Here is a 12618-nt window from a genome sequence, read left to right on the forward strand (position 1 = left end):
GATAGTGCATTAAACATAAGCAATCAAATATACCAATCGTGAAATCACATATTTCGCATGCCCCGATTTACCGTACAATGTGGCAAGTTTTACATTAGACTTGATTCGAACTCTCAATTTTGCATATGCACTAATATTGATCTCTATCGTGAAAGAATCTGTGCATGATTGAGTATTTGAGAGTATGGAGAGCAACATATTGAATTTTCTGACGAACTTTGCTTCATTTAAGCGTGTGCCAAGGAATCGGTAGCTTGTGAAGGGCTAAGAGAGGTTGCGCGGCGGGGTATGGCAATGCTAGCGCATTGCAGCCACCGCAGTGTGAGATGGTGTTGGTAGCGCCATCGGGTTGAGTAGCAACGACGAAGATTGCACCGTCAGTTTGTTGTCGAATTTTAAAACAAACAGTCGCACCGCTCTTCAACGGCGGATTCCATTCAGCCGTTTTCGGATGGAATACGACAGAGCGGATGGGGAAGGTGCCGGCAGGCGGTGGAAGAAAACTGCTGAAGTTTGATTCTTCTGACATCTGTTGGGGGAGTAACGATTACTTGGTACTGCGTTGAGGAAGTCTGTGGAAAAGTTTCGCGGGAGTGATGAAAATCGATTTTATTGTAACAACGACAATCCAGAAAAGAATGAAACTTTGGTGGTGGGTGGATATCGGTTTGACATTTTTGAATTACAATATAAATCGTTGTTGGAAGTTTTTTCATGCTTTGATTTAGCCAGTCCGTAGTACCTACTTTGCTCCTAAAATCCGCGATTAAATGCGCGTTTATAGAGTGAATTTATATGATTTCAAGTCGAATAGCATCTTTAGATGTTCCTATGAACATGATAACATAAGTAAATATTTTCTAATAATGTTTCGTTGAGAGTTAATCATACTTTATTTTATAAACCCACAATTGACAACAGTCGATGGACAACCATAAATATCTAATCTTCTCCTAAATTTTGATCCATTTTCAGGCAAACAACCCAGGGCCGAATGATCGTCGTCGGTGATGGCGCGCTGCTGATAGTGGGCACGTTCAAAAGACGAGTTCCAGATCCTGATTTCAAGGTGAGAAACATCCACTAGGTATATGTACAAGAAACTAACTCGAGTACAAGGTCGTTACTGCTTGCAGCTGCTTCCGCTGGAGCAGTTGTAAATGCATCCAGCTGCCATCTAAATTCCACCGCAACAAAGCATAAACTGGAATTCAATTTACCTGTCAGCCACCCACCGGATTATTTTTAACAAAATTCGTCGGAAAATTCCTTTTGCAGACCAACCGACCGGTCTCCGGGGTTTGTTTCCTGGTAACACGCCTTCCTATTGCCTTGCTCCGGAGGTGGCATTCAATTCCAAGCGCATAACAGGAAACAAAATTGAATTTTTCCACCATCAGGACCACTGCTGCTCTGCCGGTGATGGTCTTTTGCAGTCCTGTCACACATCTTTCTGCACTGCAAAAGATGGGCTACCCCTCCCACAAAGTGGCACCAGTCCGATCCACAATTGCATCCGCTCGGTTTTCACCACCCGTCTTCAGAAATCCGAACCACGCGGTGCCTTCACATTGGCACTCAATCCCAGGGCTGCATTTAGTTAGACTTTAGTTTATCACATCAACACTCTGGATTATTATTGTTTTCTTAGCATTATTATCATTATTTATTCAAAATAAGGCCGGAGAAGCCAGTGCAGTACATGAAAAATATCCGAAAGCACACCTGGAGGCACCCAAATGGTGAAACTTGCTACCAGATAGACCATGTTCTGGTGGATGGGCGCCATTTCTCGGATGTTATCGATGTACGCACATTCAGAGGTCCGAGCATTGACTCTGAGCACTACCTCGTATCGGCTGTATACCGCCAGAAGCTCGACGAACGAGCAATCAACGTTAGCGACAACATCAACGATCTATGGGAGTCGATCCATGGAGCGGTGAGCACTACAGCACGAGAAGTGGTAGGCACTGCACAGAGGCGACCCAGGACGGGTTGGTTTGATGTGGAGTGTCAGAGAGTGACAGACGAGAAGAACGTTGCCAGAAGCCGGATGTTGGTCTCGGGTACCCGATCGAATAGAGATTGGTACAAGGAAGCAAGAGCAGCTGAAAAACGAACCCACAGCAGGAAGAAGAAAGAATATGAAGAACAAGTGTTTAGCGAGTGTTTATGTCGAAAATATGGGAAGACGAGGAAATGCCTTCTAGCTGGTTGGACGGCCTCATTTGCCCTCTATTTAGGAAAGGACACAGACCGAGGAATAACCCTCCTTAATTCGGCGTACAAAATTATGTCCCGTATTCTGTTCAACAGATTGAGACCGCTTGAAGAGTCATTCGTCGACGAATACCAAGCAGGTTTTCGTGAGGGCCGATCAACAACGAATCAAATGTTTACCCTGAGATAAATCCTTGATAAATGCTAGGAGTACAACTTGCAGACACATAATCTGTTTATTGATTTCAAGGCGGCGTGCGATGCAATGAAACGGAATGAATTATGGCAACTTATGCTTGAACATGGTTTTCCAGCGAAACTGATACGGCTGATTCGTATAACGTTGGACGGATCGAAATCAAGTGTAAGGGTTGCGGATGAAATATCGACGTCATTTGTTACCTCAGATGGATTAAAGCAGGGTGATGCACTCCTGAATCTACTGTTCAATATAGCGCTCGAGAGAGCGATTAGGAGAGCTGCTGTGCAAAGAAGCGGTACCATTATCACAAGATCGCTTATGCTCCTGGGATTTGCGGACGATATCGATATTTATTTATTTCACTTTGTCTTCAGCTATGACTGTACAGACTGATTAAAACTTACATATGTAGTGTTCCTAATAACAAACATTTAAAAGAAACTCTACTCACATTGAAATGAAAGCCTTCAACACCGTTCAGAAGCGCAAAACATCTCTCAAGCGGGTTGTTTTGTCCGAAGGTTGTACGATGGCGTGCAGTCCAAAGCAACAAACGCAGGCGGGAGCGGCTAGCAGGAACAAAAGTATTCACCTGCTGTAAAACATCGGGACAGTCTATTCGGTTGCTGATTATGTCAAAGGAAAACATTGTTTGCAGAAATATGCGTCGTTTTCGTAAAGACTCCAATCGCTGGAGCCGGTTTTCGTACGGCGGCAACCTTATTGGATTGTTCCACGGTAGTAGCGCGTACACGTCACGAAACTCGGATGCGTTGCGACGAATGAAGCTGAGTACAGCGAAAGCCTTTGCGGTTGTCGTGGTAATATGCTCGTTGAAGTTTAGCTTGCTCTCCATTATTACGCCAAGGTCTTTGATGGATGATATTCGTTCCAATGTTACATCGTTTACAGCGTATTCAAATCTCAGCTGCCTTCTACTTCTGGTAAAGCTTATAACCTTGCACTTCATTGCGTTCATTTCCATCCCGTTCGAAATACACCAATTAGCTATAGCATCGTTGTCTTACTGTAGAGCAGCACAGTCAATCAGTGTACTGACTACACGGTAGATTTACAAGTCATCGGCGTACATTAGGTGATGACAGCACAAACGATAACTCAGGTCCCCAATTTCCACTGATCCGGAAAAACTGATTCCGCCAGCGACAGATTGTATAACAAGCATACCGGAGCTCCGAGAGCATCTGCGCATCGTTAAATGAATACGGGAGGTCCTTTGGAAGCATCAACAGAGTTTAAAGATCTGACAACGACAACGTTTGCTACAGTGAATGATAGACTTGGAAGGTAAATATCGTAGGATGTAAGCATGTTCAATTGCTCTGGATGAATTCGTGGAGAGTCAGAGTTGTAGACAGTCTTGAAGAATTTTGCGAAGAGTTCGGCAGAGTCGGACTCGTCTATGCTAGTTCCGTCACCGAAAGACATATCCGGCGGCATATGTTGTTTGTTTTTTGCCTACTACGGATGTGACGCCAAAAACAAGAAGGATCTGATTTGACCGCATCTTCAACACGAAAAATGTATTCACGAAAAGAGGAGGACAAACAATCGTCATATTCTGCTTCAAGCATTCGAAGAACTGTCTTGTTTTCATCAGAACGGTGTCGAACGAAACGTTGGCGAGCCTTACGAAGAACTTTAAGCAGGTGTGGAAGCTCGGCGTTCAACCATGGATAGTTGTACGAATTTCAAGGACAGTTTCTTCGGAGTGGAGTGTGTCTATTAATTATGCCGAAGAGTACATCGTAGAATAAGGATACGGCGGTATTGGTATCAGCGTCGCGGAAAATTTCCTCCCAGTTTATCAAGCGTAACTCCTCAGTGACAGCATTATAATTGCAGCGTTTGAAGTCAAGATTCTGGGCTTCTGCGGTCGTTTCCGGGATCCATGATGCACTTAGTGATGTAGAACGTAAAATAAACGGTACTATCGGAATTGATCGCAGTGCCGTGGAAGAGGTTTTTGTGCCTTTTAAGGAGGAAACAGCGAGGATTGGACTCACGATCAATACCAGCAAAACAAAGTACATGGTCGCTGGGTTCATTAGTGGTGGTGGTAGCGAAATGGTGCTGGATGGTGAAAAATTCGAAGTGGTAGAAGAATTTGGTAAGGGGTAACCAGGTAAGGGGGGATTTGCTCCTCTCCGGAGGTGCAAATCTGATCGAGCGTCCGTCCTCCATGTTAGGAGCGGCTCACAACAGCGTCTTTTCTCCATGTTAGGGGCGGCTGATCATCGTCCGAATGCCAGCGAGGGACTCTAAACTAAACTGTGCACACCATGTTGCATCGTGTCAGCATCGAGAAGGTATCCCCTTCAACGCGATGTAGGTAGCGCAACCCTGGTAAGGTAGCCTACCGAAGATTCTACAGTTAGCAAGAAAGAACTTTGAATGAACCCGCACGTGTTGGGCTCCTGGCTCGTGAGCTGCAGAAGGTCGGCGTGAGTGTGGCAGCAATTCAGGAAATACGGTGGCCCAGAACTGGAGAACGTGAATTCCGGGCGGTGGATCCCATCCCGAACACTTCATTCAAGTACCACATCTACTATAGCGGCGGTGACAGAACAGAACGAGTAGCTGGCTTCATGGTGATCGGGAAGCAGATGAAGCCGGTGGAAGCCAATAAACGACCGCATTTGCGTGTTGAAAATATTCTTCAACTATAGCCTGATCAGCATCCTTGCCCCAACGAACAATAAGCCTGATGACGTGAAGGATGAGTTCTATATGAGCCTTGATAAGGCCTACGGAGAGTGCCCAACACACGATGTAAAGATTTATCGCCCTGTCATTGGTACGGAAAGCCTTCGTTCCGCTACCAATAATGTCCGAACTCCGAACATGGTTCTCCGGCGAAACTGATTAGACTGATACGTGCAACGCTGGTTGGCTCAAAATCAAGTATTCGGATTGCAGACGAAGTGTCAACATTGCACTCGATGGCGCTATTAGGAGATCTGGCGTGCAGGGGAACGGCACTATCATCACACGGTCGCATATGCTTCTGGGCTTTGCAAATGACATCGACCTTATTGGAATCGATCGCAGAGCAGTAGTGATGGCTTTTGTCCCACTGAAGAGGGAGACGGCGAACCAACTCTACCAAGACAAAGTACATGGTGGCAGGTAGAGATAGGGGAAGACCTAGTGGTGTTGGTGCAGAGGTAGTGCTTGATGGGGATGTGTTTGAAATTGTTGAAGAATTTGTTTACCTTGGAACGCTTATGACACGTGAAAATGACGTTTCCCGTGAAGTGAAAAGTCGTATTGCTGCTGCGAGGGCCTTTTACGGATTACGTAATCAGCTTAGGTCCCGCAACATGCAGACGGAAACGGAATTTGCTCTATACAAATCTCTGATTCTACCAGTGGCCGGACCTATAGCTGATGATTGGATGATGCAGATGAATTAATCTTTTCGTATCTCGTTTCGTGGAACTTTAGCGATTGTTGTGCATGGCCACTAGAGTGATTCAAATTTTGACTTTTTTGCTCCCCTATGCATAAACGATGGCATTTGCCATTTTAATAATCGTCCTAAATTTTTAGATAATTTGGATGTAATTTGACTGAGCAAAATGCAGTTTGAAGCTTATATAAAAATTACTATGAAAACAGTAACTTTTGTAAAAAACCGCTCCCCATCATTGCCTATTAAGCTCTAAAAATGTATGAATACGTTATCAACATAGGAAATTTAACAAGGGAAAATATCGTCGTTGTTGCTAAACGATTTGATGCTGGCAACAAAAGTTATTATGGAAATACTGAATAGTGGGAAATTCAATTTAACACGCAAAAGAATAACATCAATATCAATAATGAGCATTTCTGTTTTCTTTATAATTTTGCCCTCAAAAGTCAGATTGCCTCGCAACAACAACTGACATTCAGCTTAGGATCTATTCTATGATGACGATGCGTTAAATATATTCAAATATATTCTGGGCTGCTTCACGAAACGATCCTTTACATAAGTAGCAATTCTCATAGAAATTTTCATATAACCTTCAAACGGCACGTGCACAACCAAATTACATCCAAATCAGCTAAAAATTTGGGAGGACTATTAAAATAGCAAAAACAATCGTTTAAGCACAGTGGAGCGAAAAAGTCAAAATTTGAATCACTCTAATGGCCACACCATGAATGTGTTCAGATTATTAGCTGAGAGTTGCCTTCCGCGTGTTAATGTTGATCCAGGTTCAGAAGTGCGTGCCTTGATTATCAGCCGTAGAGTAGAGTGGGGCAAGAGTGCGCGTGGGGTAAGAGTACGTTTTCGATTTTTTTAAGTAATAAAAAAAGATAAACTAGCAGCATCAGTTTGACAGGTATTCAGGCCAACTATTATCATGTGTAATTGTAAACGATTTCAATAAATAACAAGGAAGATATGGAGTTAGATAACTTTTTGGTCATTTTGCTAAAATTAATTGGATTTCCGCAACTAGAATTTCATTACCATATATACGTTCAATCAGGTGAACATTATACCATTTCGATAACCTATTGTATAGAGTACTTTATGGTACAGAACACCAATCCGGTTGGTTTTCCAAGAAGTCAAAACCATTACTTGAATAATTTTTGGGACTGTGGGGTAAAAGTACGCAGGAAACGGTGGGGCAAGAGTACGCATATGAATCTTCAAGTTATGATGTCAAACCCGTATCTTTTCCGAAATAAGACTTCTTCCAAAGCGTAAAGATCCACAACTAAGAAAAAAGGGACAGAATTTGAAATTATCACAAGTTTTTAGGATAATTTGTAGTAATTTGGTGTTAGAAAGCACTTAGCGAACAAAGCACTGAAGCAAAATAATGAAATTTTATTAGGACTTGTTTTAAACCTAAACATAGTACGAAAACACAATTTCGTCTAAATGATAATTCCATTTAATCTAAAAAAACATTCATAAATTCCGCAACGTTTAGCTGGGAGGGGTTGTGAGATGTGTGACGATTCATATAATTTTTAGAGGATTCATACAAATAGTGTAAGATAGGGCACAATGGTCGGATTCGTCAAATTTCACGACATAAATCGATAACTCGAAAACCATCAGTGTTAGAGTTTTGACGTCTTCAGAAGAAATGATCTACAAGAAGAGATCTATTTTTTGGTGTAAGTTGTCATTAGGGTGGCCCTTCGGTGAAATTTTTTTGGAAATGTATTTTTTTACCCTTTTGAGTTAGGAGTTCATATAATTCTACAAAGTTGTAGAGAATTTAATTCTAAGCATTTTTGCTCAATAAACATTTATTTTATCTCATATAGGTGATGTTTTATGACAAAATTACTAAATTTAGATAGGGTGGTCCCGAAAAAATAGTTTTTAAGTTCCACTTTCGTCAATTCAGAATATTTTCAAAAACTGTCTTAGCATCGCTTCACGGTCTTTGGATAGCGCATCTTTTGGTTACATAAGATGGTTGATAGCTTCATTTTTAAGCATATTATAAGCGTTTTTTCATGAAAAAGTGATATTTTTCTGAGCATTCTACTGCAGCTAGTAGCAAATATTAGCAAAAATTTCAATCGTAATCTGAAAATATACATGCAGGTCCATCAAATCCATGGTATTTCATTTGTCCATCTTTGTCCGCTTTTGTTTGACGATAGTATTATTTTTGTATGAAAAATTGGGGTGAAACACATATATCATCTTTTGGATTTTCACAATATTTGGTAGAATAAAAGACAAGAACACCGTCTTCGGCCAGAGAACGTAGAGACTGAACACTTAACACCTAGACAACTGACAGGACACATAATACCCAGTGGGGTGGAGAATTTTTCGATCACGAAAAGTTTCCTTCTTACCGAGGCGGGAATCGAGCCACGCTCCATAGTCCATGCCTCTAGACGATTGACGGCGCTAACCACACGGCCACAAAGCACACAAAGAATCGTTCTTTACCTAAAATATTTAAATCAAAATCAAAATAAATAAATCAAAATCAAGAAGTCGAAAAAATCATTTTGACATTTTAACTACTGGAACGATTTTCAAAGGTCATTAGATAAAATTTATGCATTTAATGCTTAAGAGCGCTACTTTTGTGGCGAAATACAAAATCATAAAATTCAAGTTGGTTTTTCATGGCTAATTCGCAGAATAATTTCATTTTCACAGTTTCTAAGTGAGGGTCGCCAATGACTACATGTGATTCCAAGGACATTGATAATAGGTCCAGTAGATCAAAAATTATGTTTTAAAACAATATTTTTTCCAAAATGTTGATTTTTTCGACCACCCTGGATCGAAATCGGTCAAAATTAAAAAGTGAGTTTATTTATTTTCGAAAAAGAAGAAATGATTCTACCAAATATTGCGAAAATCAGAGATATGGTATATGTGTTTCCCATGGTATAGCTGATTTTTCATACAAAAACTAATATGATTATCAATCAAAAGTGGACAAACATGGACAAATGAAATACCATGGATTTGATGGGCCTGCATGTATACTTTCAGATAACGATTGAAATTTTTGCTAATATTTGCTACTAGCTGCAGTAGAATGCTAAGAAAAATATCACTTTTTCATGAAAAAACGCTTATAATATGCTTGAAAATAAAGCTATCAGCCGTCTTATGTAACCAAAAGATGCGCCATCCAAAGACCGTGAAGCGATGCTAAGACAGTTTTTAAAAAATATTCTGAATTGACGAAAGTGGAACTTAAAAACTATTTTCTCGGGACCACCCTATCTAAATTTAGTAATTTTGTCATAAAACATCACCTATATGAGATAAAATAAATGTTTATTAAGCAAAAATGCTTAGAATTATATTCTCTACAACTTTGTAGAATTATATGAACTCCTAACTCAAAAGGGTAAAAAAATACATTTCCAAAAAAATTTCACCGAAGGGCCACCCTAATGACAACTTACACCAAAAATAGATCTCTTCTTGTAGATCATTTCTTCTGAAGACGTCAAAGCTCTAACACTGATGGTTTTCGAGTTATCGATTTATGTCGTGAAATTTGACGAATCCGACCATTGTGTAGGGGGGCGAGGGGCGATGAAATAGCCAATTACGTGATTGGTGGACTTTCTTTAAGGAAAATTCCTTTGTATACGCCACGCGAAACCTGATATATATTTTTACCTCTGTAGTTTTTTGTGTTTATAAAAAACAATGGTTTTTCGTATGAAAGTGCACATTTTTAGGACCTCCCCCCCTTTAAGAGTTACGTAATTTTTAAACATTCCCTAATATATGCTCATTAAACATCAATTAAATGTTATTAACTCTCATTTGTGTTAATATATATTTGATGCTCATGATTGGATAAATGCGTACTCTTACCCCACCCGATGCGCACTTTTACCCCACCGGTGGGGTAAGAGTGCGTTTTTCACTTGTCTTGCAATAAGGGTTCTACTAAAACGAATCTCAATAATTTCAATATTTTTTCCACTGGGTAACATAAAGGAAGAGTATATGAATCATCGACACTGATTTGATATGCAGAAGCTTGCTTCATAAGGCCCACATGATCGATTGAAAACTAAGTGCGTACTCTTGCCCCACTCTACTCTATGTGTCATGTTGTTTCAGGTTTTCTGCTAGCATTTGATAAGTGGTGCTGTCTTGTTTTTTGCTACTTGGACAGACATCGAGCACTCTTACTTCTCCACCTGTAGGATCAGAACTCACTAGCGGAAGTGAAGCCCCGAAGCCGAAGAATAGGAGGCGCCAAGCAGGTATATGTGTTGAACTCGTCTAGATCGTGTGATCATTTTAGGCTTGTGCGTCGAGAATATAACGTGGTGTGCTTAGAGGTTTTTTTAGTCTCGTTTTCCTAATGACTATGTAACAGTATACTTCTCACAGGACGAATTATTTCAAATCTCGACCTCCGTGTGACCGATGCGCCACCTGCCAGTGGGACCCGAGCTTTTTGATTTTAAGCTTTCTGACGAGTTACCGTCGCGATCTCATTTAACTTCACGAACAGGGATGAACAGCTCACTCCGGGTTGCTACTGAGGTCAGTTTTCAATTTTGTTTGCTCAAATTCGTAGAACTGGACAATACACAGCAGTTTGGAGAAACCCATATTGCAAAAATGGGATGGGATGACCAATCAATTTAATAACGGACAAGGCTGTATATGTAGGCTTTGTAAAGCGGATTTGGTGTCAGTCGTTCGATTTTTGTACCTCAGATCTTTTCAAGAGAAGCGTTTGACTTAAGAAGATTGAAATCCAGTGAAGATAGTGTCCAAATAAAATAGCTTTGAAAAACGTGGAAAATTTTATAAGAAAGCCTTTGTACCAAACGAATAAGTGCTTAGAAGTGAGTTAAAGAACTTCGCGATCTTACTTTGTGATAAATAATTTTAGGCTATATTGAGACGTTTTTTTGAGAAATCTCTCCACTAAAACACCTAGGTAGGCTAGTGTCTAAAGTCATAGGGCACTGCACGGACTGTTTTGTCTCTTTCTCGCTGCAAGGAAATTAGAAAACAACAAGGCCAGTAAACGTCAAAATGTATGAGGAACGAAAGAGAAAGAGATGTTTCCGTGCAGTGCCTTATACTAGGGTCAGGTAAGCGGTGCTAATTTCGGGGTGCGCCCTGGGTGCGATTTGGTCGGTTGGAGACTGGCCCTCATGGAGCGTTTCTTGCAAGTGCATTGACGAGGTTCCCGCCAAAGACCGAGGCACTGCCTCACGGTCGCTACCAGAAACATACCTCGTTACGAGCCGTTCCACTATGTCACCAGCATAAACATTACTTCATCGCGAATCGACTGTGATACCGAACCCGTAACCATCGGCCTTGATCGAGAGTGTGCGTGTCCTTTGCTGACAACTCAACACGCTAACTTTCACCTACTCAGTGACTGAGTAAAATTGTATTGCCGGGCGGATCACTTACGCATTTTCGAAGCAGTCATACGTATTGATGTACAAATTGGCGCATTTTTCAGGCATTGTATGGTGCATTGGGGCATTGCTGCATTTGAGTAGGCATTGATACATTTTACAGTGCATTGACGCATCAGGGTATGCATTTGGATAGTTTATTATGCATTTGTAATCAGGACGTCATTTGTTTCGGTTTTGTATATTATTTTGACGTACATTTGTGATTATTTATTGTTTTATTTTATTGAAAATAAAATAAAATATCGAATCAATTAAAATATCGATATGCATGACAAAGCATTATTACGTGAATAATCGCACAGATACCCACAAGTCTACCCTATCTTACTGGCAATATGCAGTTAGGCGGCTACCCGTCAATAATATTAAAGTTTCATCTTACGTTTCACACCTAGTAGTTCGGATTTTTGAAATCACGAATAGACATATTTTTTTAAAAAAGGTTGAAAGTCGACAAGCCAATGTAAATATTGATTTTTCTTCCCAACTGCTCAGTAAACAGAAACGTCCTATGCTAACTACCAGCGGGAACTGGTAGAGTTGAGTATACCTACTATATAGAATATATACGATAATATATTTTTTTGCAACCTCATGAAATTTGATAAGTCGTAATCGAGGTTTCAGATTTGACCGAAATCGGGGCCATTTCAATCGGGGAACCAACATTTCTGGTTGTTCCAGCATGGGATTGTGGTAAATATCCATTCGCTCACCGTCCATTTTGAAAACTCCAAAGGTTAGTGAACAAGACTGCATGCTCCAAAACTAGATTCATAAATCTAAAAATCTATCTCCGGAGCGTGCACCCGGAGTTTTCAAAATGGATGGTGAACAAATGGATATTTACCGCAAAGATCAAATGAACCAAATACTCTCATAACACATGCCATATCTCCAAAACATGAAATTTGAGGCATCGTACCCAGGTTTTAATATACTGATCTAAACGTGGGCATTTTTTCCGTGAAACTGCATTTTGAGATTTTTTCGTAAATTTCTCAATACCGGGAACAGGGAAAATTCAGCACTCTCTACCAAATGGAAGAGGAAACACCGTCAACAGATCTTAATCTTCATCAAATTCGCGGTCAGTCAATATTTACGACTATTTCCGCTACAGAACAAAATATGATGCCAAATCTGTCAAATCTAGCAAGCGCACTTCGTAAAAACACGCATTTTTAACGATTTGATGCATTTGAAATGCATTATGTATTTTTATAGCAAGCATTTCTTAACGCATTTAGTATTAAGATGCA

General features: G+C 40.6%; 1 protein-coding gene across 2 annotated transcripts in view; it reads left to right on the forward strand.

The window, feature by feature from the left end:
• Positions 1-12618, forward strand: part of LOC134225026 (uncharacterized) — a 304150-nt gene that overhangs the window by 260004 nt on the left and 31528 nt on the right. For both annotated transcript variants that reach the window (XM_062704768.1, XM_062704767.1), the window contains one exon: positions 976-1069. In XM_062704768.1, the coding sequence (XP_062560752.1) occupies positions 976-1069 (94 nt within the window). The remainder of the gene's footprint in view (positions 1-975; positions 1070-12618) is intronic.

The sequence above is a fragment of the Armigeres subalbatus genome, chromosome 3, assembly GCF_024139115.2.
Source record: "Armigeres subalbatus isolate Guangzhou_Male chromosome 3, GZ_Asu_2, whole genome shotgun sequence".
Lineage (NCBI taxonomy): Eukaryota > Metazoa > Arthropoda > Insecta > Diptera > Culicidae > Armigeres > Armigeres subalbatus.